Source organism: Condylostylus longicornis, unplaced genomic scaffold (assembly GCF_029603195.1).
Source record: "Condylostylus longicornis isolate FDR11 unplaced genomic scaffold, ASM2960319v2 ptg000018l, whole genome shotgun sequence".
In the NCBI taxonomy this organism is placed as follows: Eukaryota; Metazoa; Arthropoda; class Insecta; order Diptera; family Dolichopodidae; genus Condylostylus; species Condylostylus longicornis.
Genome location: NW_026577987.1, coordinates 8,821,528 through 8,844,432, shown reverse-complemented (window position 1 = coordinate 8,844,432; position 22,905 = coordinate 8,821,528). Strand labels below are relative to the sequence as shown.

General features: G+C 24.9%; 1 protein-coding gene across 1 annotated transcript; it reads right to left on the bottom strand.

Annotated features, from left to right (window-relative positions):
• Positions 1-1,914: 1,914 nt before the first annotated feature.
• Positions 1,915-3,354, bottom strand: LOC129606368 (endocuticle structural glycoprotein SgAbd-2-like). Its single transcript, XM_055516672.1, has 2 exons — positions 3,281-3,354; positions 1,915-2,685 (listed from the first exon to the last, which is right to left on the bottom strand). The coding sequence occupies exons 1-2, from the start codon at positions 3,290-3,292 to the stop codon at positions 2,158-2,160; spliced, it is 540 nt and encodes a 179-aa protein (XP_055372647.1). The 5' UTR covers positions 3,293-3,354; the 3' UTR covers positions 1,915-2,157.
• Between the last annotated feature and the right edge of the window lie 19,551 nt (positions 3,355-22,905).

Here is a 22,905-nt window from a genome sequence, read left to right as displayed (position 1 = left end):
TTAACTATATTTTGATTGTTGCAAAGTGGTTTAATTTTTTGGTTTTTTTCGAATTGATCAGAAATTTCCGTGTCATCGTTTTTACTTTTGGTTGATATATTACTAAATTTAGATACAACATCTTCACTTATATTCGTCACCTCCATTAAAGGTGAATAGCAGTTCTCTAAAAGTTCACTACTAGACTTAATTGATTCATAAAGTTTTTTAAGGTTTCTAAGTTTTTTTCTTAATTTATCATTTTCTTTTTGAAGTGATTCAATTTTCTCATTTTGCCTTAAACTCGCACTTTTGTTCGCCATTTTAAGCTCGTTTTTTATTTTCACTTTTGTTTTATATCTTTTAAAAATTCATTTTTTTCATCTTGTCAAAATGGAATAATTTGTTAAATTGTTTATTTCTTTATAACCAGAAGAAAAATTGTTTATTTCTATTTTATTTTCATTTATGATTAAACAAAGAAAAAAAAATTTACTCTTAGTATTTTCCAGACATACTTTCTCACCAAGTGGTTGAATCGAACTGACATTTTATGAACAATCTCAACAATCCCTTTTGAAATTTGTTTATTTTTTTCAAAAAATTTTTATAATTTGTAAATTTTAATGCAAAATAGCATATGTTTGTGGTAATTTATTGACATATTGCGAATTTTTTACAACTAGCAGCATTGCATACGCTTAAGGAAATATTACGATCGCACTAAAATTTCCCATCTCAGAACAAAGGTAAACAAATTATTTTTCGAGAGAAATTATAAAAAATCGAGAGAACTTTGACTTTTTTTGTCTGCCTATTTGTTTGTCTGCACAATACAGTTTTAGTGAAAGTATTTTGCAAGAAAACGATTATCTGAGCAAATGGGACAATTTGTTGTACTGTTGAAGTAAATGTTAAAATTACTGCCTAATACAGACAGATTTTACATTTTTAAGAATTTAATCATTAGATTTTCTTGAAATTTTATGTATAGATATGCCATACCTGTAAACACAATTACATAGGTAGATATTGCAAAGTTCTTCTAAAACTATTTCATTTCCACTATCTCATTTATTAAGAAATTATATACATAAATTCCTATGCAGGTTACTCGTTTTTTATTGGAATAAACCAATACTATAATTAGTTAATATAAATATGTATGTACATTATCTATGGAATAAACAATATTGCTATAAAATTTTTTATGTGAATGTCATATGAGCATTTTTTTATATGACATTTAAAATCTTAAAAAAAAAGAGAAAATATATTTTACAAAAGTACGAATTTCATTTCTAAACTGTCAGTTTTAATATTCGTGAATAAATATTTGAAAAATATTGACGTTGTTGGATGAAAATTAATGCTGTTAGTGACGTATATTTGGCTACCATACAATTCAAACTTGTGTGTGTGCACTTTTATAAAATCATTCGTTTGAATAGCATTAGCAAAAGGTGCAAGTGATTTCAGTTAATGTAAAATTTTCAAAGATTTCAAATCAAAAATGCTTGGAATATATAAATGCAATCTAGTGCATTTATATAAAAAAAACATTTGCATGGAAAATTACATTTTTTCAAAGCGTCGAAACAAATAATTTGGTATGACTGTTTGTGCTGTCACACGTTTTTCTGTAAAATCTTTTTAACATATGAAAACGAAAGTATTATATAAATGCACTAGATGCCGCTGATTCAATGTCATTTTTCACGTTACTCTTAAATTTCACCAAATATTTTCAACTTCAACATTTTCATGAACTAATCCATAACATAAAATATAGTTTTGCTTGGGTTCTTGTTTGTAATAATCGAGGTGAAAAATGGTATAAAATGAATTAAATTAAAATCCACATAAATCAACAGTTTTACATTACGTAACAACATCAGTATTTGAAATTTTGGTAAAAAAATGAAAAAATGTTAATTGATTCTTTTATATTTTATTTACAAAAAAAATTATTCTATTTCAAGTTACAAAGAAATTAAAAAGAAACTTACAAGGTTTTTTTTTGTATAAAAAATTTTTTCTATCACAATGAAAAACAATTATTACACATTCCATTTTTTTTTTGTTTTTGGTTTATATACACTAGTCCTTTTATATAGTTCTTTCCTTTATTTTCGTTTTTCTTTTTCCAAATTTTTCCATCATAATTATATTCTCCGTCTAACCGTAAATATTTTTCTTTTGTTGACCAAAAGCATTACGGTTATAATTCGATTTTGGTGGTGCAGCGGCTCTATATTGTTGTTGTTGGTATGGTTGTTGATCTTCGTATGATGGATGTGTACGAATATATTCTAATGCTCTAGCAATGGCATCTGGAATTGGTGGTGGTGTTGGAATTTGATCACTACTTGGTTGATAACCATTTTCGTCAGCAACATAACTAATTTGAACGGGTGTACCATCCGGTGCTGTCCATGCAGCTGAACCTTGCGCTTGTTGTCCACCAACTCCGCTTTCAGCTATTTGAATTCCATTGGCTGCTTCAAAACTGTATGAATATTGTCCACTTGGATCTATATTAGAATCTTGACGTAAAATTGGAATTTCAGCACCAGATGAATGATATTGATTTTGAGAATAATTTGGTTGTGGCGGTTTATATTGTTGACGTGGTGCTTGGAATGGTTGTTTGGCACGACCATAGTTGGCTGCTGAAGCCATTGCAAGAAATACTGAGAGAATAATCTTGAAAGACAATTAAAAAATTATTTAAAATATAAGAAATATTATCAAGTTATTTTAATCATTTTTAAACTAAGAAGAAAAGATTCATCTTTAGGCCTAATATATTCAAATTGAATTTGATAAAAAAAAGTTAGTAAGTCGAATTCAAATATTTTTTCAACGTTTCTTTAGAAATTGTCGTTTACAGTAGCTTCCAGCAGAATTTTTTTTACTTCATTAAATAACGAAGGCAAGTACTGTTGTTCTGCTCGTTTCAGAAAGAAAGTATAAATTTTTTTTACAAACATAAAAATTCTTTTAATATTAATTTAAAATTTTTCTTTTAGTCACGAAATGAGTTAGCAATTAGCATTTGAATCAATTTATTCATTTCTTGTAGTAGTAAGAAAATTTTTTAAAACTATTCGTATTATCCGTATTAAAACAAAAACTGCAACTTCCGAGCAATTAAAAATCATTATGCTATGCGTGTACTGCTAAAACACAACACTTATGACTCTTTTTAAAATTTTATAAAAACACTAATTTTTAAAAATTCTATTCACTTTTTTATAATTCATAAAATATTAAAAAAATTTAAATAAATAATCCTTACAAATGATTTCATTTTGTTAGAATAATTTTTTTAAGCTGCAATAATTATTTTAACCCAATGTTGGTTAATAACAAACTGATGACAACTTCTGAAGATGTCAAGACTTTTATATAAAACCAACCCAAAAAAAAATGAGTAGAAAAAAAATAAATAAAATTTTTCTTATTTTTTCATCTTTTTTTATTTTTGTTTTCTGTAAATCTATATGAACATGTGCAAAAATAAATGATGGCAAAAATTTTACAAAATGTACCAAATTTTTAAAAACTTGAATTTTTCAAGCTTAGGATTCATTCATTTTTATTTAAAATTTTTCTCATTTTTGTTGCACTATTAAGTGGCGCTTTGTGTGTTACCAATGGTGTTGTACTGTGTTGCATTAATTCTAATAATGTAGTTTTATAACTACCATCACATTATGGAATTGATTTTGCACCTTATTTTTTTACTAATCGTGTGAGAAGAGAGTGGGGTGAAAAGTGAGATTTGATGAAAAGTGATCGTATTGCGTTGTACATTCCGAATAGCTCTGAATAAATTATATTATATTCATATTTTCTCTTATAGTAGTCATAAAGATGAACTTTCATTGACATTATCTTTTACACTACATACATATACAGTAAACTTATATGCAAAAAAGCGTATTTGTTATTATAACATGTGAAGAAATGCGAAAGCATGTAATTACATACAATTAATTACAGACTTTCGCATTTCTAAATTAATAATCGCAATTATTTATTAATATGTAATAATAACTTGTAGATATTATTTGACATTTTACTATTTGTTGCATGTCCCACATATAAAATTTGTATCGACTTTAAAAGACACATATATATATACGTTTGAAAACTGTTTAATATTTTCCAAATAGAACCAGTTATTTGAAAACATTACTAGATCGAGTTTTCACACGCACAACTTATGCACGAAACTTTCAAGATACGAAAAAAAAAGCTTTGACATTTTCTTCAAGAACACATTAGTATGTCATTTCCTGTTACAAATGTTACCTCTCAAAATCTGTCGTATTCAAATATTACAAATGCTTTTAATTATTAAGTGTTTATAAGGGTGCTTTATATAAATGAACTATGTATAGTACAAATATAATATTGTATAAAATATAAATCACTAACCGACATATTGTTGTCATATATTTTTGCCTTATAAAACTCAATTTATTTGTGTCATAAATTTTGAGAATGCACGAAAGAATATTTCTTTAATCGTTTCATAGTTTGTTCGACCTTTTTTTTCTTATTCTCTACTACAGTTGATAAACCAGAATAGTAAACACTTTTTTTATTATGCATATAATACGTTGTATGTATGTATATATGTTTAAAAATTTAAACTACTATTTCATCTTAAAAGTGATTAAATTGGAAAAAAAACTTTTGTTTAACTTCTATCTTGTGTATTGTTTTGAGGGTTTAAAAATATTATCAAACTGTGATGAATCTATAAAATAAAATTTTGTTTTTGTTTTTCCCGATTAACCGTATACATAGCCCGAAAGAAATATTATGAAGTTTATATGTAAAATTTAGTCAATATACTTACCCACTTATTCTTTTTAGCATATTTTCAAAAGATTTCTCTGTTTACAAAACTTCTCTATCGTTCCGTATATAGGAAGGTAGTATTTTGCTGGAAAATAGATCTTAGTAAAATCACTTTTATTCTTACGTAACTAATTTCCTCTTCAAATCTCCAACCACTGTATCTTAACCAATTGACCATTCAAATTTTTAAAGTATTAAATTTTAAAATGATTTTTCCCTAGCGACAATTTAAATTGCGTTGCAATTGAACGTTTCATTTTTTAGATCTCAAACTTTATAATTATAAGTTTGAAACATAAATTATTCAAGGGAAATGTGCTATTTTACAAACCCTGGATTGGACCGACTATTTTCCTTTATTGTGTTTTCCTTCATAAAACTTTTAACATGTTAAGAATTTCATGTAATAAGAGGTACTGTAATTATTTGGTTAAAATTCAAAAAAGGTTTACCAGAGATTCAGAAAAGGTATTTGAGCGAAAATTTTGATCAATTAATACGAAAAACAATTGAACTCAAAATATTTGACAAATACTTATTTTAGATTTTACAAAATAGTATATAAAGTATATAGTATCGCAATGGAACGCTACCTCAGAAAGAAAAATCAATCTATAAATTTTTCTAATGTCAAAGATATTTTGTAACTATTTTGACATCTAAGACAATTCTGAATTTTAAAACAAATTGATTTCAGAACTGATTTGGTATTGGAGAGATAAGATGGAAAAATTAAAAGAAAAATATTAATTAGTTTTCGAAAAAACGCTCTAAAAATCTGTCTACTGTAAAATACATTCATTAAGACCATCTGGAGGAAAAAGTGCGCTATTATGTATAGATACTCTTCCAATACATGCTGGTGTATTTAAACATACATAGGCGAAAGTAGGCCTAAAGGTTAACTTTGATCAAAACTTTCACATTTGGCAACCCTTTTCATTAACATCAAATAACATCAATTTGTATAGTACACAAATATATTTTTTTCTTTCATATACATTTACATATTGTGTTTAGTATATTGGTCTACAAGAATTCTTTCATATGTGTGGAAGACTTTAATATTTTAAGTTTTTAAATTTCACATTTATTTGTTTATTATTTATTACAATTGTCATCTCGTATATCTTTCTGTATAAAACCATAAGTAAATTAATACTCAAAAATTTACAAGTTTCAAGTTCAAAACCTTAATTAGTATAGAGTAACTGACCTATAGAATAATTAGAAAATAAATGTTTAACCTATATTTTTCTTTTAACAAATCATTTTTAAAATACCGTATAATATTATTTTAGTAAAAATTTCTTTAAATTGCATGTTAAAAACTCATTACGGCATTTATAACAATTTTATAAAATCTCCATAAAATTTTCATTAATGGCTATGACCATCCTAAACCTTACCTTTTATAAAGATTAGGATTGTTAAAAAAAATGCAAAAACCTGATCATAAAATTATTTTGAACGCTTTTAAATATTTTCCAATACCAAAATTGGTGTTCTTTTTTAACATTATTAATGTACGAGTAGTAAACTGGCCGTTTTACTTTTATTTTATGAAAGATTTGGTTTATTTTTTATATATTCTTTCATCGGCTAATAAAAACTTAATCATAAAAACTTAGATTTGATGAAATAAAAATATATTTTAAAATTTTATTTTTTATGTTTATAATTAATACACTTTTATAATTGGGAAAAAAAAACTCAAATTTCAATTATTAATTTTAATCAAAAGGTTAATTAGTTATTTTTTTAAAAAAATTTAGCAGTTGCTTTAGTAGAATTGGAAATGGTATCGGGAAAATGAAGTTTTTAAAAATTTATTATCACATATTATAGAGAAATTAAGGTGAGAAAATATGTATTTAGAGTGATAATTATGTGAATAGTATAAAATTGTTCCAAGGGTACAATACTCGTGCACAAATATTTTTTAAGATGAAGACTTGATTTTTTAGCGGGAAATTACTATAAATTTTTTGAAATTCTATTGGAATGGTTCTTTGATAAATACACAATGTATCACACAAATTTTTTTTTAAATGTTTCAGAAAGACCCAAAATTTTAATTTAAAATACTATAATAAAAATTTTTCCAAAAAATTTAGAAATTACGGAAACATTTAAATTAATTAAAAGTTAAAACAATCTCAGCTAGACTTTATTATCTATTGTTTATTAATTTTTATAAAGTTGATGAATATTGACATTGTATTAGAGACTTCGTTCACATGGAGAAATTCATTAAATTTTGTAATTATCTCAAAATAATTATAATTACTAACATGCGTGTATTCTTCCTTGTAAATTGATTTTAACAAGCTTTTATGTAATTTGTCAACAAAAAAGCACCATTCCTTGAACAAGTAATTTGTTGCGCTTATTTGGCTCCGAAACATTGTTTCCGGAAAAATATATATCCAACTCCATTTATCTGAAGTTTTATAGAAGTTATAGAACAATTAGAGTATCATACTTCGAATATGCTTGATCTTCGGATCAGTATACATTTTCATATCATGTTTCCTATGTATATTCATCATAGCTTTAAAAAAATATATAAATTTCAAAATCTTAATTTTTATTTTCAATTGCTTTCTTATTCTTATATTTATATAGAATAAATTATATATGAATGATTTACTTGCAAATACCAAGTACATTTTTGAAAATTATAGAAATCGTACTGATGACATTGGGCATTTTCTACCAGTTTTCAAGAAAAACTATTATTTTCACATATTAGATTAGAAAATGATCAAATTACTAAATACATTTTCTCATATAGACTTGAGGTCCACTTGAGAATTATTCAAAAATTTTGTAATTTTCAATTTACAATTAATTTTGATATTTGAAATTCTGTGCAAAAAACTAAAATTTTTGGTACAAAAATAAAGTATTATCGTATTTATATAGAAAAATGTTTACTTATAGGGTCTTAAAAATTAAAAATCAATGCTATTTTCCAATATGAATTTATTTTACAAATTGTAATTTATCAAAGTTTTTTTATGTAATATAAGAATTTCTTAAAATTTTCTGATGAAGGTCGAAGAAACCCTTTGTAATTAAAGCAAAAGTTTATTAAAGTGTTTCACTTTTCGTGTTTCTCAAACATGACACATTAAAGCATAATAAAAACAAATTTTTCAAAACAGTGAGAATCATATTGTTCTAATAGGCAAAAGTTAATTAATAACAATTTAAAGAAATTCAACATTAACATAAAAACATAAAATTAAAAACCTTGAGAAAAAATGTTTTCTCATTTAAAAAAAACTCATGCTGTCATAAGTCTTTAGAATCTAGAATCTAGCAGAAATAAAAAAGTTTTATTATATGCTGTACAACCATACATGGTTATTAAAGTAAAGGAATATGCCTTTTTAGAAAGTGTTCTTATAAATTTTTGATTTAATTATAAATTAGAAACTTGCACAAATTTAAGTAAAAGCCTTAAATATAAAACTTTTACTATCATTCTATATAATTAACTTGATTTAAAAGTTGTTTTAATCTTTTCAAAAACGATATAGCCTCCATAAAAGAAGAAGAAATTAAATTAATATTTAGAACAAATGACTTAAGTGTGAAACTTGACCATTCTATAAAAATATTATATTACAATCTCTCTTATGTTTTTAATCTGTTTGTTTTAGGTAATAAAACTAAACTTTAATTAAAAAATAAAATAAATCATTTAAATGAATAAAATAAAAAAAAAATACAAAATATTTATTTTTTCTGATTTATAGCTGAGAAACAACACTATAACTTCCCCCTTATCATGACTGTTAATGGAAATTTTTATGATTTCGTTTTCTCCTAATACAAAAATTACATCTATTTACACATATACGCATACAATAAATCATTTAATTAAAATAAAACTTTAAAATTAATTTTTTTAATTAGAAAAGTATTTAAAATTTTAAAAAACTTAAAGAAATAAATTAAAATTCTTCATACACCCAAACAGTTTATAAATTTATTTTACTTCGTCCTTTAAGTAAATTTTCATTCAATAAAAACTACTTGAAATTCATCAAGTTACAAAATTTTCAGGTTATTCATTTACAATTTTAACTTATTTTATAACTTAATTCATCTTCAGCTCTGCTCATTATTATAGCTTATTAAATTGTGGAACTTTGCGGGAAAACCATATTTGAAACTAAATTGAAATCAAGACACGTAAACAAAACTTTTGCAAATAATTTTTATTTTGTAAGTTTCCAGCAGATTTCACATGTTTTTCTGACAAAATAAGAATGATGAATTATAATCACAATAATTAAAACATACTATATAGGCAAAAGCTTTACACTTTATGTGTTTTTCGATGTTGTTGGGATTGATTCATTTGACTTGAATTAGCATTAGCACTGAAATTCATTTCTTTTAACCGACTATATCTCGAGAACAATCATACCGGAACCCATGCCTCTACAGCCGTACACATATAATTTTTTGCTGAAAATCTATCAAAGGATCTCATTCCTGAAATTATTTACAATCATTATTTCCTGAAAATATATGTGAAACACACTAATACGAGTATATACGTATATAATCGATTTGCCACTATTACAAATTGAACATTAATGTACAGATTATATAAGACTATACCAGCATAATGTGCACATACGTAACTCAAAAAATTACAAATTTTTGTTAAATTTTATAAAAACTAAAATCAAATTAAAATTAAAACTATTAAAAAAAAACGTGCATCATTTGTATAAAAAACAGAATTCAGAAACCTAAAGAATCTTGTATATCCGAAGAATGGTACACGATAGTAAATGACTGTCCTTTCTTCCAAGGAAACTTCGCATTTTCGAAACAATGTTAGAACTTCAGTCATATTTCAGCTATGTAAATTTTTAAAGATTATATAAAATTTTAAAATTTAAAGTTCATTTCATTCTTTGAGTCTTTAGAGTATGTTCATCATCGAATATGCTAGAGCAATAGTTTCACGAAGAAAATTAATTAGTAGATGCCCTCCAATCCTTTTCATTTTCTTTATTTCTAATTTTGTACTTTTTTACTTGAGCATTTTAGTTATTAATTAAAAATTAATCTATAATTGATTAGTTTAAACTTTCAACATACTCGGATGACAAAAATATTTTAATATCACGCAATCGTTTAGCTATGCAGCATTCATTCAAAAATCAATTTTTAAAATTTCAAAAATTATAATAGCAAAAATCCGCTCTTTTCAATTAAATTATATTTATGATTTTCTGTATAGCGGTCAAAAAATTACGTCCACAACGATATTGTTGCCAGTTCACAATATCTGTAATATGTACGAGTAGTACAGAGTAGTGAGTACCATAATATACGAATAGTAAGTGCATGCATAGAAAACAATTTTTAATTTTAAAAATTTTTCAAATTACTTAAATTTACCTACAATATCAACAAACATACTTGTACATATATGTATATGAGTACAATTTTAATGCTATTACAATTACTATTGCATATATAATAAATAATATTGTTTCTCTTCTTTTGGTTACTATATATGCGCCAAGGTTATTTTCATCATTTGCGTATTATGAAATTCTATATATCATCTTTAATATACAAAGCATATACACACAGGTATACCACACATACATTTTGTTCTTTTATGAGCATTATATGAATATACTAATAATTTTACGTACTTCTTCTTCAACTTTTAAAAAAATTAAAAGTTATATAATTCTCATTTAATTGAAAGAGAAGACTTATATAACTTACATGTAGGAAGTTGTTAAACTGCAGGAAACTTGTTTAACAACATGCGATATTCTGATGAAATAATTTTGAATGAAATTCAATTCTTTACCGAAATTCTTAATGTTTGTAATGTGTATATAAAGCTTAGAAATATCATCATTACAATCACCAAATTTATATAATCGCCATCACACTAATATCTACATACATATATACGCTACATGATACTTTTGATTAATATTGCAAATTTTCATTGCAACAAAAAAAATTTTGCTTCGTTTCTTTATTATATACACAAAAATTATTTCTAAAAAGCAATTAGACTAAAATTATGGATTTTTAAAACGAATGTATATGAGAAAGAAGCCAAAAAAAAACAAAAAAAAATTTTAATCAAAATTATCGCCATAATTAAAAGTTAATATTCTTCTAAAATAAATTATTGGTAAAACTTTTGTCTTAAACCTTCATAAAACTATTAATTGAAAGCTATTAGAGATTGTATGCAATTGAATTCATTGATATTCAGGGTATTTTTCTTACACATCATATGTTCCGGCAGAACATCCGGAAGAATTCTCGTTTATATTATGGCCGCTCTTTCATTGAACACATAAAAGATTTTTGAATACGACTTTTTTAAAATTTGAGTTTATTTGCAGATTTTTATTTACAACACCGAAAAAAAACGTATTTGTTTTGTATGACAGCAAGAATAAGCCTGTTTATACAAGAAAAATTATACGAAAACCTTAACACATTAATCTATATTCTGGCAGTCGAATCGCATCATATGAAATGATGCCATCATGTGTAAGTCCTATTCTTGTAGACTTAGACGTAATAGTTGAATTGGTACCAATTTTAACGTAATGCAGACATTATTGTGTGTTCTATTTCTGTAAAACATTTTATGCGACGTGATAGTTATTTCTTCCCATCTCAAGTTTAAATGTGTATTTAAAGTGTAAATGTTACCGAAGTTGGTAATTATAAACATTATTAAATTAATTTTATATTACAAATTTTACTCTATCAATTTTTTAATTGTTAATCGAGGATTTTGTATCTTACCAAAGAAAAGAATAACAAATGTTGAGAAATTTGAAATTAAAGAAAAACAATGCCGAATTTATTAGAGTAAACAAATTTTCAGGATATTTTAACGAATTACTCTTAAAATTCTCAAGTAACATTTAGAAATCTTGGGCATCTATTAAAATCTTGGGAATCTCTTTGTCGCAAAATTGTATTTTGTGTTTTAGTAAACTATTACTCTTCGCAATTCGGTAAATAAAATTATTTGCTAACGACAAAATAACGTAATAATTTGTTTGGTAAATATAGAATAGGTAACCCTAACAGGTAATTATTGTCAATATTTTCAAAAGACAAAGAAAAGCAAAATAAAACTTATATTTTTCCTTTTTGTAAAAGTTTTTAACATATTTTCATTTTTTCTAAACTGAGCACACACATTAAAAAGTTAATGAAATTTGACTTTACTTTTGGCTTTCGCTAATCTAGTCTACTGAAATCAATTCTAATTTCGATAGATTCTCAAACTCACAAAAATTCAAAAAATCAAGCTGCGTAAAATCTTAATTGAAACCAACAAAAAAAAATTGTAGAAAAAAACAAAAATTTTTTACAATTCTGTAGAAAGTCCCAAGGGGTTTGAACTATTCCTGGTCTAATGAGTTTACAAAATTACTTGCGTGGGGGATCTAGTTCGGTGTTCATTGGTTATACGATGGAGTTCCACTAAAGGAAGTGAAAACTTTTAATTTAGATATAAATTTGATATAAAATACCTTATGATTGTGAAATGTAATGGTAATATCAAAATCAATAACTGTTCAAACTAGTTTATTAAGATTATAAAAATATTTGCAAAGAATTGCAGACAAACAAAAAATTCTTATATAATTTTCATGATTTTAAGGCCAATTATTTGATTTTAATTATTTTACGTATAAACAAACGTTGCTTACAGCCGAAAATATTTGTAAAATTAAATCATTACATAATTTTGATTTATCACTCAATTATTATAAACTCTTAAATTTTAATTCAATCCATTATTTACCTGCATACTTACATTATAACAATAATTATTTGTATACCAACCTTTAGTGTTATAAAAAAACAATTTTACAATCAATTCATTATTAACCTTTATTTCAAATTCTTATGTTGCATTTACGTGTACCTAATCTTTCCACATTGTTTTTTAGAATTTCAAAAATTTTCACATAAAATATTAAGCTATGAACTATGTAGATTTATTTAAATTTTTAATATATACACTCATATATTACGTACATATGTAAATGTATATCGATACTTTAAAACAACAGCGTTTTAAGTTTGTAATGTTTGTAATGTTTTCAGTTAACAGTGTAAATGTTTTTTACTTAATAAAATGAAATCGGTTTTTGCGTTCTTTACTCTCTGTAAAACTCAGATAATATAGACTCCTCAGTAAATACAATTTCCGAAACTTGATTCTATCTATAGAATTTTTCTTTTACTAATATAATTACCTAATAATGCACGTAAATCAGAAGATTACAAGAATCAGAAAATATGACAAAAAAAAAACTAAAGAGAATATGTAGTACTCGTACAGGAATTTTTTGAAAATTCGGAACTACATTTACAGCTTATTATATTCCGAACTAAACATCTGACACGGCAACATAATTTAAAAAAAAAAAAGTTTGAAAAAAGCAGGACTTTTTAATTTTCAATATAGATGTCGACCAAAGTAGAAATGGCAGTGTATGCTAGTAAATTCTTGCTTACTAACTTACTCATAAAATATAACAGTGAGTTTTGAAAACTTGAAACTCTTCTAACATTTTGAGAATTGCTCAACACCAATGTAGTCTACATTTTTTTAACAAACACCAATGTAGTCTACTAAGCTAGAACTATATTTTGAAAAACACTCAAATATTACATACGTATTTAAGATTACTTAAAATTGCATTTTTCAAAATTGTATCTCACTGTTATTTTGGGGTACCTATATATTTGTGCATAATATTGTATGTGAATGTACACATATATATATATATATTTATAAAGAAAATTACTAGGTTCAAAATTCATGATATATGATAAATTAATTAAAAAAAAAATTTTTTACACCCATCAAATCGATGAGAAATTTATGGTAAATCGCAAAAAAAAAAATAAAAAAATAAAATATGAAAAGAATTCAAGAATTTTTTATACAGGTAAAATTTTCTAAACACCCCAAACATGGTAATAAAATTTGTTATGTGTATACAAATTATTCAAGGATGATAAAAGAATATGAAATGAAAATTTCAAAGTAAATTATGAATTTGTTTAATGAATTGACTATTTTGAGCTTCTCTAATTTTAAATCTAAAATCTTAATTTAATTTAAACTATTAAAACAATAGATACACACAGGGTGTTCAGCAACAAGTTAGAAATCATTTACAACCAGGTAAACGGTCGAAAATTTGGTGGGTAAAATTTACGTTTGAAACATAGTGTCAAATCAGAGGTATGTTAAAAGCTCGCTAAGAGAATTTAGCGAACTTTTAACATACCTAAAATTTTTTGATTTGAAAATGTAACAGAGGGTTGAAAAAACGAAAAGCACATTATTTAGTTTTTCATGTTTTTGCAACACAAAAATTGACTTTGAACTCGCCCAGAACTTTGAATTTATTATTCGGCCATTTCATTTTTTCATACGTTTAAAATGCTTTGTTGAATTTCTCAAGTAATCAAAAAATTTTAAAAATAATATTGGATATTGGATACAAAATCCGAAACGGACGGATCCTAGAAAAATTCGATTATTTTAAAATAATATTGAGGTTAGCTTTCAAATAACCTAATTAAAAAATAATTTAATTAAAATTTGACATACATAAAAATCAAAAGTAAATGAGTATTTAATAGTTTAAAAAGTTGTTTAAATTTAATATTTTTTTAATGCAAATTATTTTAATTTTATTCATTTTGTTACATATATTTTTGTTGTTTTTTTTTATATTTTAATTATCCATTTAAATTTTTTTAAAAACAAAAACCGACACCTAAGATAATTAAAACGAAAATAAAACAACGATAAACGTCAAATTATAGTAGAGGTAAATTTTTCTCCTTAAACTACTTCTCACGAGATAAGCATATTATTGAAATAATGAAATTAAAATAAAATAATTCTGACAGTTACTTAAAATGTGATAAAAAACTCACTTGATTTCATGTAACTTCTGTCACTTTACTCCTAAAGGTGTATGAATTGATTATCATGTGTGTGTTGAGATTTAGTACAAATTCTTAAATAGCAAAAATTGTACTATTTTTATTCTCAAAAGTGTGGTGAGTGAGTTAAAGTCATAAAATATAAAATTTTTTACCATAATGTAAAAGAGCGGTGACCGTATTTAAAACTGTCAAATTAATATTATTATTAAAACTTATTTGTTAAAACAAATTTTGAATGCTAAAGATTACGAGCAAATAAGCTTAAGTTGAAAACGTTTTTATCGTATTCAGTACTTTTCTATATTATGATGTGTAATTTAGTCAACTAGCTTCCGGTTTTTTTAAAATTTATGTTCTTTCCCTTTAATTAATCAAAAAACAAAATGCTTCTGAGAAGTGTTTTTGTATATTTTTTTTTGGACAATAGAATTAAATTCTTTTGCAACTAGACTGATACTTTACTTTTGCAAAAAAAAAATAAAGTTCAATTTGTTGAATAAAGAACTTGTATAAAAATTATTATTGTTTTATACTACAAGCTAATATTTTCCATTATCTTAAACTTATAAAAAAATATAATAAAAAATTATAAATTAATAATTAATCATCGGAAACGGTATTCACACCTAGTCATTTCAACCTCCGCATAATAGTTTCATTAAATGTAAACAATATGTGAATCAAAAGACTTAAATGAGAAACCTCTTTATAAATATTTTCTCGATATTTAAACAAAAATAAAGTATTAACAAAATTATTCTTATTATATTTTCGAAAAGGTTTGTGGCAATTATGATGCTATGCTGGTACCAAATTGTATCGGGGCTCCATTATAGATCCCTACAACAGCTACTAGAATTGGGCATAGTAAAAACAAAGTTATACTGTGCTGGGTACATCGGCTTATAGAGAAATTCGAGTAGAAAAGTAAACCTTCTTGCTTGAACAATTTCAGAGCTTAAATTTTGTTGTAGGCCTGGTACCTTATGATATGAAAAGTAAAGCGTTTGATGTACTAAATTTTATTTTCAAGGTTCTTGCAAGTGAATTTTTTTTATATTAAAAAATTTTAATTTTTAAATCAAAAACAAAAAATTAATTAACTGTTCGATTGAGAAAGATACGCGAAGTCGTCACTTGTATATTTTTTTTTTTGTAAAAATAAAATTCTTGCTTTTATTTCCTATCAGTTTCGCTGTTGTTGTTTTTCATTTTTTCCTTTAGCTATTTTAATCTCATATCATCCTCAATTCTTTTCAAAAACAAAAAATTCAATTATGAAAAGAATTGTTGTACAAGTACAAAGAAAAAATTAATTGTAATTATCAAAAGAGAAGAAAAAAAAATCAAGTTAAGATCTTTTTTCATTAGAAAATCCAACTAAATTGGGTATGCCATAATATTAAGAGTCGGAAATTTGCACTTAAAGAAGAAAAAAAAAATATGACAAACCAAAACAAATTACCGCCAACGTTTAAAATACAAAAACTTGTTATTTTCATTAATAATATTTGAAATTGAACATAAAATTGAAATGAAACTGTAATAAATTATACATAATATTGAATTATTAATGAAGATCACTTATTTAACATGATGCATTTTTGTGAAAACATTAATACTTTCAAACATAATTACATAATTTGGCTATTAGATAATAATTCAATAGTTTGTAACTAATTACAATTTAAATTGGTTTTTTTAGTTTTCTATCCACATTTAAATAAAGCAAGGAAACTTTTGAAATTACAATTATTTTATTACCAATATTGTGTATAACAATCTAATTATTAAAATTTAAGTACAAACAGCAAAAAATCTTATAATAATCATATAATATTTCATATACAAAGGCTTAATGGTTTGTAATTAGTCATTTATTTTCCTGGAAAAAAAATTATTTTTTTCGGCTTCTTTCCCCTTCTAAGTTCCCGCATCTCGAAATTAGCAAAATTCTAATACCATAAAAAGTAGCGGTATTAAATGTCTTGCCAACAATAATAATTATTAAATTTTGTCTTAAATCTCCTAATCAACCGCCTTATCCGGCCGACACGTCAATGTTTCTTTAAAAATTTTGTTTTATCCTGAAAGCATGCAATAATTCTTTATTTCATAAAATAATTTTTGCTTTAAGAAGGTTGATTTGTATTAAGAAGATTTTTGTGTATTAATAATAGATATACAGTGGTTTTCGCATAGGTGGAAAATATTTTCAAGGATGATTCTTTGGTAAACTTCCAGTAAAAAATTATATCCTCCACCCATATACTCGGTAACAGATATACTCGCTTTCAACCTATAGCATGTTGAAAAACTAGGTACCAGATACTAGGCATAACTTGTAATATATAGTAACCATTGGGAGCTTGTTTTACAGACAACTGATAGCTCTTTATTTTCGGTCTAACAGTCAATTTGATCTTAACAATAGTTTTCGAAAATTTGAATCGTTGTTATTTTTTTTTCAATGGGCTACAATGAGATTTAAAAGTTAACCAATATAACATTTACCTCTATTTCTCATAGTTTTGCCGCAAAAGCATTTTAAATTTTTAATAAACATGCGAAAGATGCATGTTTCATACTTTTCATGCAAATTCCTTATTATACATGCTAGCGTTAGATACGTTTTGTATCGAAAACTATGTTATATCAAAATTAATTGTGAGACCGAAAATAAAGAGCAATAAATTCCCTGTAAAGCAGGTAATATCTGGATGGTTACTCTATGTAGCATGCTTCCGAAGTTATGATTATTTATTTATATGCAGAGAAAATCTGATACCGTTTTTTCAACAAGGTGTAGCTGGAAAATGAGTATATCTGCAACCAACCCTCTATACTCTAAATACAATTTTTTGCAGGAAATTAATCAAAAAATCATCTCTCAAATTGTTCACCATCGTATACGAAACACTCTGTATATTTGTTTTAAAACCCAAGTAAAATATGCATTTAATTGATGTAGGTCTATATGCGAAAATTGAATACCTACCTAAAATTGAATACCTACTAAACTGCATGGCCAAATTAGCGTAATTTCTTTTAAATTAGGCCAAGTTAATTTTTTTAAATTTCTTTTTCAGAACCTAAGACCTAAGAAGACCATATTACATTTCAACAAAAAATCTATAAGAACTTATGTTTTAATTATGCTACTAATGCGAGTATGTACAGTTGAAAAAATGTAAGGTATATATTTGTAAATAACTTATAAAAATAAAAATTTAAAATTATTAAAATAATTTTAAAACAAAAACAGTAAATACAACGATTTGAAGGTCAAGACCCCAATATAGTAGCATCATAATTTCTGTTTGTGACTTGCACGTATACGCAAAGGTTTCTTTAATTGTTAAAGTGCCAATTTTCATTTTCTTTTCTTTAGTATTTAATTAAAAATTTCAATGTTAATTTTGTTAATTTTTATTATCAAAAAAAAGAACCCACCCTAAAAACCAAGAAAAATGTTTTTAAATTCAGAAAAAAAAAAATGTTCAAAAATGATGACAACTATTAAATCAAATGCTATTGTAAGTTTTGCAAACTGATAAAATAAATTAAGCTAATCATTGTTCTTTATCTAGATTCACAAAATTATAATTTGTGAAGATTTTTCGTGTTCATTTTATAATTTTATTGGAATGTTTTGGGACATGTATTTGAGCCTGAATATTGCTAAAAATAAATTTTTTACGGGAAATTATGTAGTATCTAGTTGCTACTGGATTAGAATTTTGTGTTACCTTTACGTTGTTGAATGTTTCCTATATAGTTCAATCTCTTTATCTCTGAATTTTATACCTATATAAACTTAATTAATCTGCTTAAATGATAATATGCCTAAACTAAATTAATTAACAATACAATTCAACCCCTATATGTTATTATAAATTTCTCGACAATTATTACCCTAAGATTACTCCTAACGTTGTGCAAAATTTTAGTACAATAAAAAAAAAATTGATTTCAATATGTTTTTTATTAGTATAAGTCTACGATTTATAAATTCGATTGGATATACAACACCAAAGGAAAATGTGCTATTTTATAAACCATAGATTTGATCATCGACTACATTTTAGTATTATAAAAACCTTATATTCTTCATAATTCATATAAATTGAATATAAAATAGAAGCACAATGTCTGAATGCAATGTGCAAATCATTCTAAAGATGTTTCTATATGCTCTACTAATACGCAACAAAAACCTAACTGTTGACAAGGTCATTTACTTTGAATTATTTGTGAATGTGGCATTGTTGAACTGAAGTGTCTTTTCAATTCAATTACTATACTCGTATTTTTCTTGCATTTATGAAGAAAATTTTGAATCAAAAAGAAATTAAATTGATAATTTTTATAATAAAATTCATTAAGAAAAACTATTCTTATATCACCTTCAATATCGTCAAGGTCAATTATTTTCTCATACATATAATTGTATATATCAATTTCTAAAATGTAATTCATAAAGTAATTGCTAAAGTTCTGATTACCTATATACAGTTATGCTTGTATACGAATATTAGATTGTGTTCTTATAACAAATATTATTCAATGAAAATTAATATTTTAAAATATTTTACATATGAGTGAGTGACCTTAATACGCTTTTGCTATATATGCAAGGTTCTATAACACTTATCATAACAATGTGTTGATGCTTTTCTTAAAAAAATTAATTGTCACCGATGATTTTAAAGAAATTATCAAACTGTTTTAAACCATAGTTTTGTTGATTGTTACAATTTACAGTAGAACCTATACTAATGACAGCCTTATGCTCTATATATTCAATTGTGACTATTAAATTTTTTTTGAAAAATTTTAAGAACTCATTCATAGATAATAGATACAGGAACATAAAATTCCATACAAATTTATTATTTTCCACAACAAAACAATCAATAAAGTAAGTTGAAAATGTCATTTCTTCTTGCCAATGGTTAATGTGAGGAATTCGTTCTATATGAGCATGGCCCATCCTCATACTCACATAGTACATATTTGCCATAGTTTACAAAAGTTTGCCGACGGTTGCTCTATCGAATAAAATAGCATTAAAGGCTTATAGTCTAAAATTTTGATAAAAAATAATATTGAAATCATAAAGCATATTCAAATAAAAACGTGCCAAATCTAGAATTCTAACGCAACGCTCTAATGTCACTAAATTTTTTATTTAAAAACTACTATAAACATAGTATAAATCTCGATCCCTTACCATTCTCCATATCAAGATTCAACTGTAATTAATATTGAAAGACGCACCTTTTTTAAAAAAACACTATGTTATAAAGTTGAATGTAGTTACTAACCATATAAATACAGGTTTTATCTATAGTATTAAAACAATTCCGATTCCAAATAAAAATACAAATTATTGCACCAGTTTTTCAGAACTCTTTTTTTAAAAGATTTATTAACTTAAATCTTGAATTGTTAACATTTTAGTAAATAATTATTTGAAAGTATATCCTTCTATTTGACATTTTCCAAAAAATCAATGATGTATATAGATAAGAATTCTTAAGAGTTTCTGGGTATGCAAACCAAAATAATTCAAATTTTTTTAATAAAAAACAATACATACAAACAATTGATTTTATTGTACAAGTATTTGCTTATAATCTGGAACTTAATTTGAATTTCTTACTTGCGTTATAATTATTTTTCTTAAAAGAAAATATCTAGTGGACTATACCTATATTTCTTTAAATTACTATATTATATGAATAGGTTATGTATGTATATGCAGCTGTATATGAAATATGAAAGAAGTAAACTAGCAAAATTTTATTTTATATACTTACTGGTCTTATGCACTATTGTAGTTTGTGCAAATATTGAAGAGTGTTCCGTTTCAACAGTGCTTCTACATATGTATAATATTCAGTTAATAAAAACTAAAATCTAAAGAAATGAAGAAGAAATTCATATTGGCAATTAAATGTATAGAGACATAATTGTAAATATATAGGTATAATATAGCGATATGATGTCTTTACGTCACAATTACCTATGACACGATTGTAGATCGAACGCAGTTTGTAATATTACATCTTTCATTAGTAACTAGAATCCATATGTGAAAGTAGATTTCAGATTCCAAAAAAGATAAAAGAAAGCAAGAAAATACTGGTACATGTTTTCTAAGAATTACAAAAGTTCTTAAATGATAAAGTGAAATTTGAAAAATTTTTAAGGAAAAAATCGTCGATTAAGAAGCAGAAAGCATTAAGTCAGGAAACTGTGTTTTGATTAAATTCAATTTGAAAAAATCGTAAAATTGTAAAACTAATCAATTAGTGCAATTCGATTGGTCTCTTTGATTTCTGGATTTATAAACTATATTCTGGATTTGCATGATTTTTTGCCACAACAAAGATTATATTATTCTGATTTAATTCATCTATAAAATCCGAATTCTCAAAAAATCCACTTAGTGCTTTTTGCCTTTTAACCGACGAAATGTAATTTAATTGAAATTAGTTGTTGTTTAATTTTATTTGTTATTATTTTAGTATTTTATAATATATTCCCACGCAGGGTGTGTAATACAATATTGTGCACCATCGTTTAGGAATCAAAAATGAGTAAATGTTCTGTTCTAAAGTGGATGCCAAAGCTCAACAATTATTTATATACGGGGATTTTAAAAATATTTTGATGGAATGTTTATGATTCAAACAAAAGTTTTCCAAAAGATTATAATAACTCGCTTGAAATGAACATATTACTTTCTTTCCTATGTTATGTGCTTCTGATATGCTAAGCATTTTAATTTTAAAAAAATTCAGATTTTTCGCTTTTTTTGTTTTTTAAGTTTTCAATATCCAACGTCGTGTGAAATATTTTTAAAAAATTACATGTTCTCATAACACTTTAAGCTTTAATTGAAGCTATCAAATGTAAAAAAATCTTTTATGCTTTCAATTTCAAGATTTTAAAGGCTTTCATAAAAAGTGTGAAACCAAACAATAAATTATCGGTGCTCTTGCTTCTTATTAATTTTTAGTAATTTGATTAAACTTGTTATCTTAAAAATGAGTTGAACAAATAACTATTTCGAGTACAAAAAATTTTAATTGTGCATTTTTCTGTAAATTCTTTAACAATTTTTAATTAATATGCTCTTATTTTTATAATAATTGTTAGTTAACAAGTTTCAATGAAATTTATAACCAACACTATGACCAATATTAAGGAATAGGTTTATGTTTTGAAAATTGCATGTACATAAGTCCTTTGTTTCATTTAAATGTTATAACCAGATAAAATGTTGTTTGGGTGCTTTGCTACGAACGCTTTCTAATATTACTCCTTACTACCTGTAACTATAAATTTTGAATTTCTCTTAATTGATCCTTTCCAAATAAATTAGTTGAAAAAATGCTATATTTATGATTAAAATTGTAAAGATTCTGACTATTGCCATAAATAAATTTTATTATTTAAACTATATACCTAGTGTTTCATATGAAATCTCTTTAGAAGAAATTGAAATCTTTTGGCTTCAGTAAAAATTACATTTTTTAGAGGAGGTATAATACTAACATCATTTTAACGACTGCAATACAAATAATTTTTTCGCTTTTTTAAATATTTTCTTTTCCCAAAAATACAAATTTTATAGGAATGTGAAACAACCATTATTAAATCTATTTAGGTACATACATACCCGTTCTCATAAGATTCTATATGCAACCATATATTATAGCAGGGCACTTAGCAAGAGTACCAACGTATACTAGATTTCAACGTAACACTCAGTTTTCTAAGTTGATTTACTGAACTAAAATAAATTAGGTGAAAGCTGAGAAAAGCAATATTTCTCTTTTGTTTTTAATGCGCTATACAATGTTACCTAGTGAATGATTCACATTCATTTTTCATTTTTCAACTAAGTCAAATTGATCAAATGTATATTTCGATTTCCAAAAAGGTGTTAAATTCAAGGTTAAAGTTAACATCAATTAAACATTTAAAATATATACCTAGTATTAAAAAAATTAAGTTAAAGAAAAAATT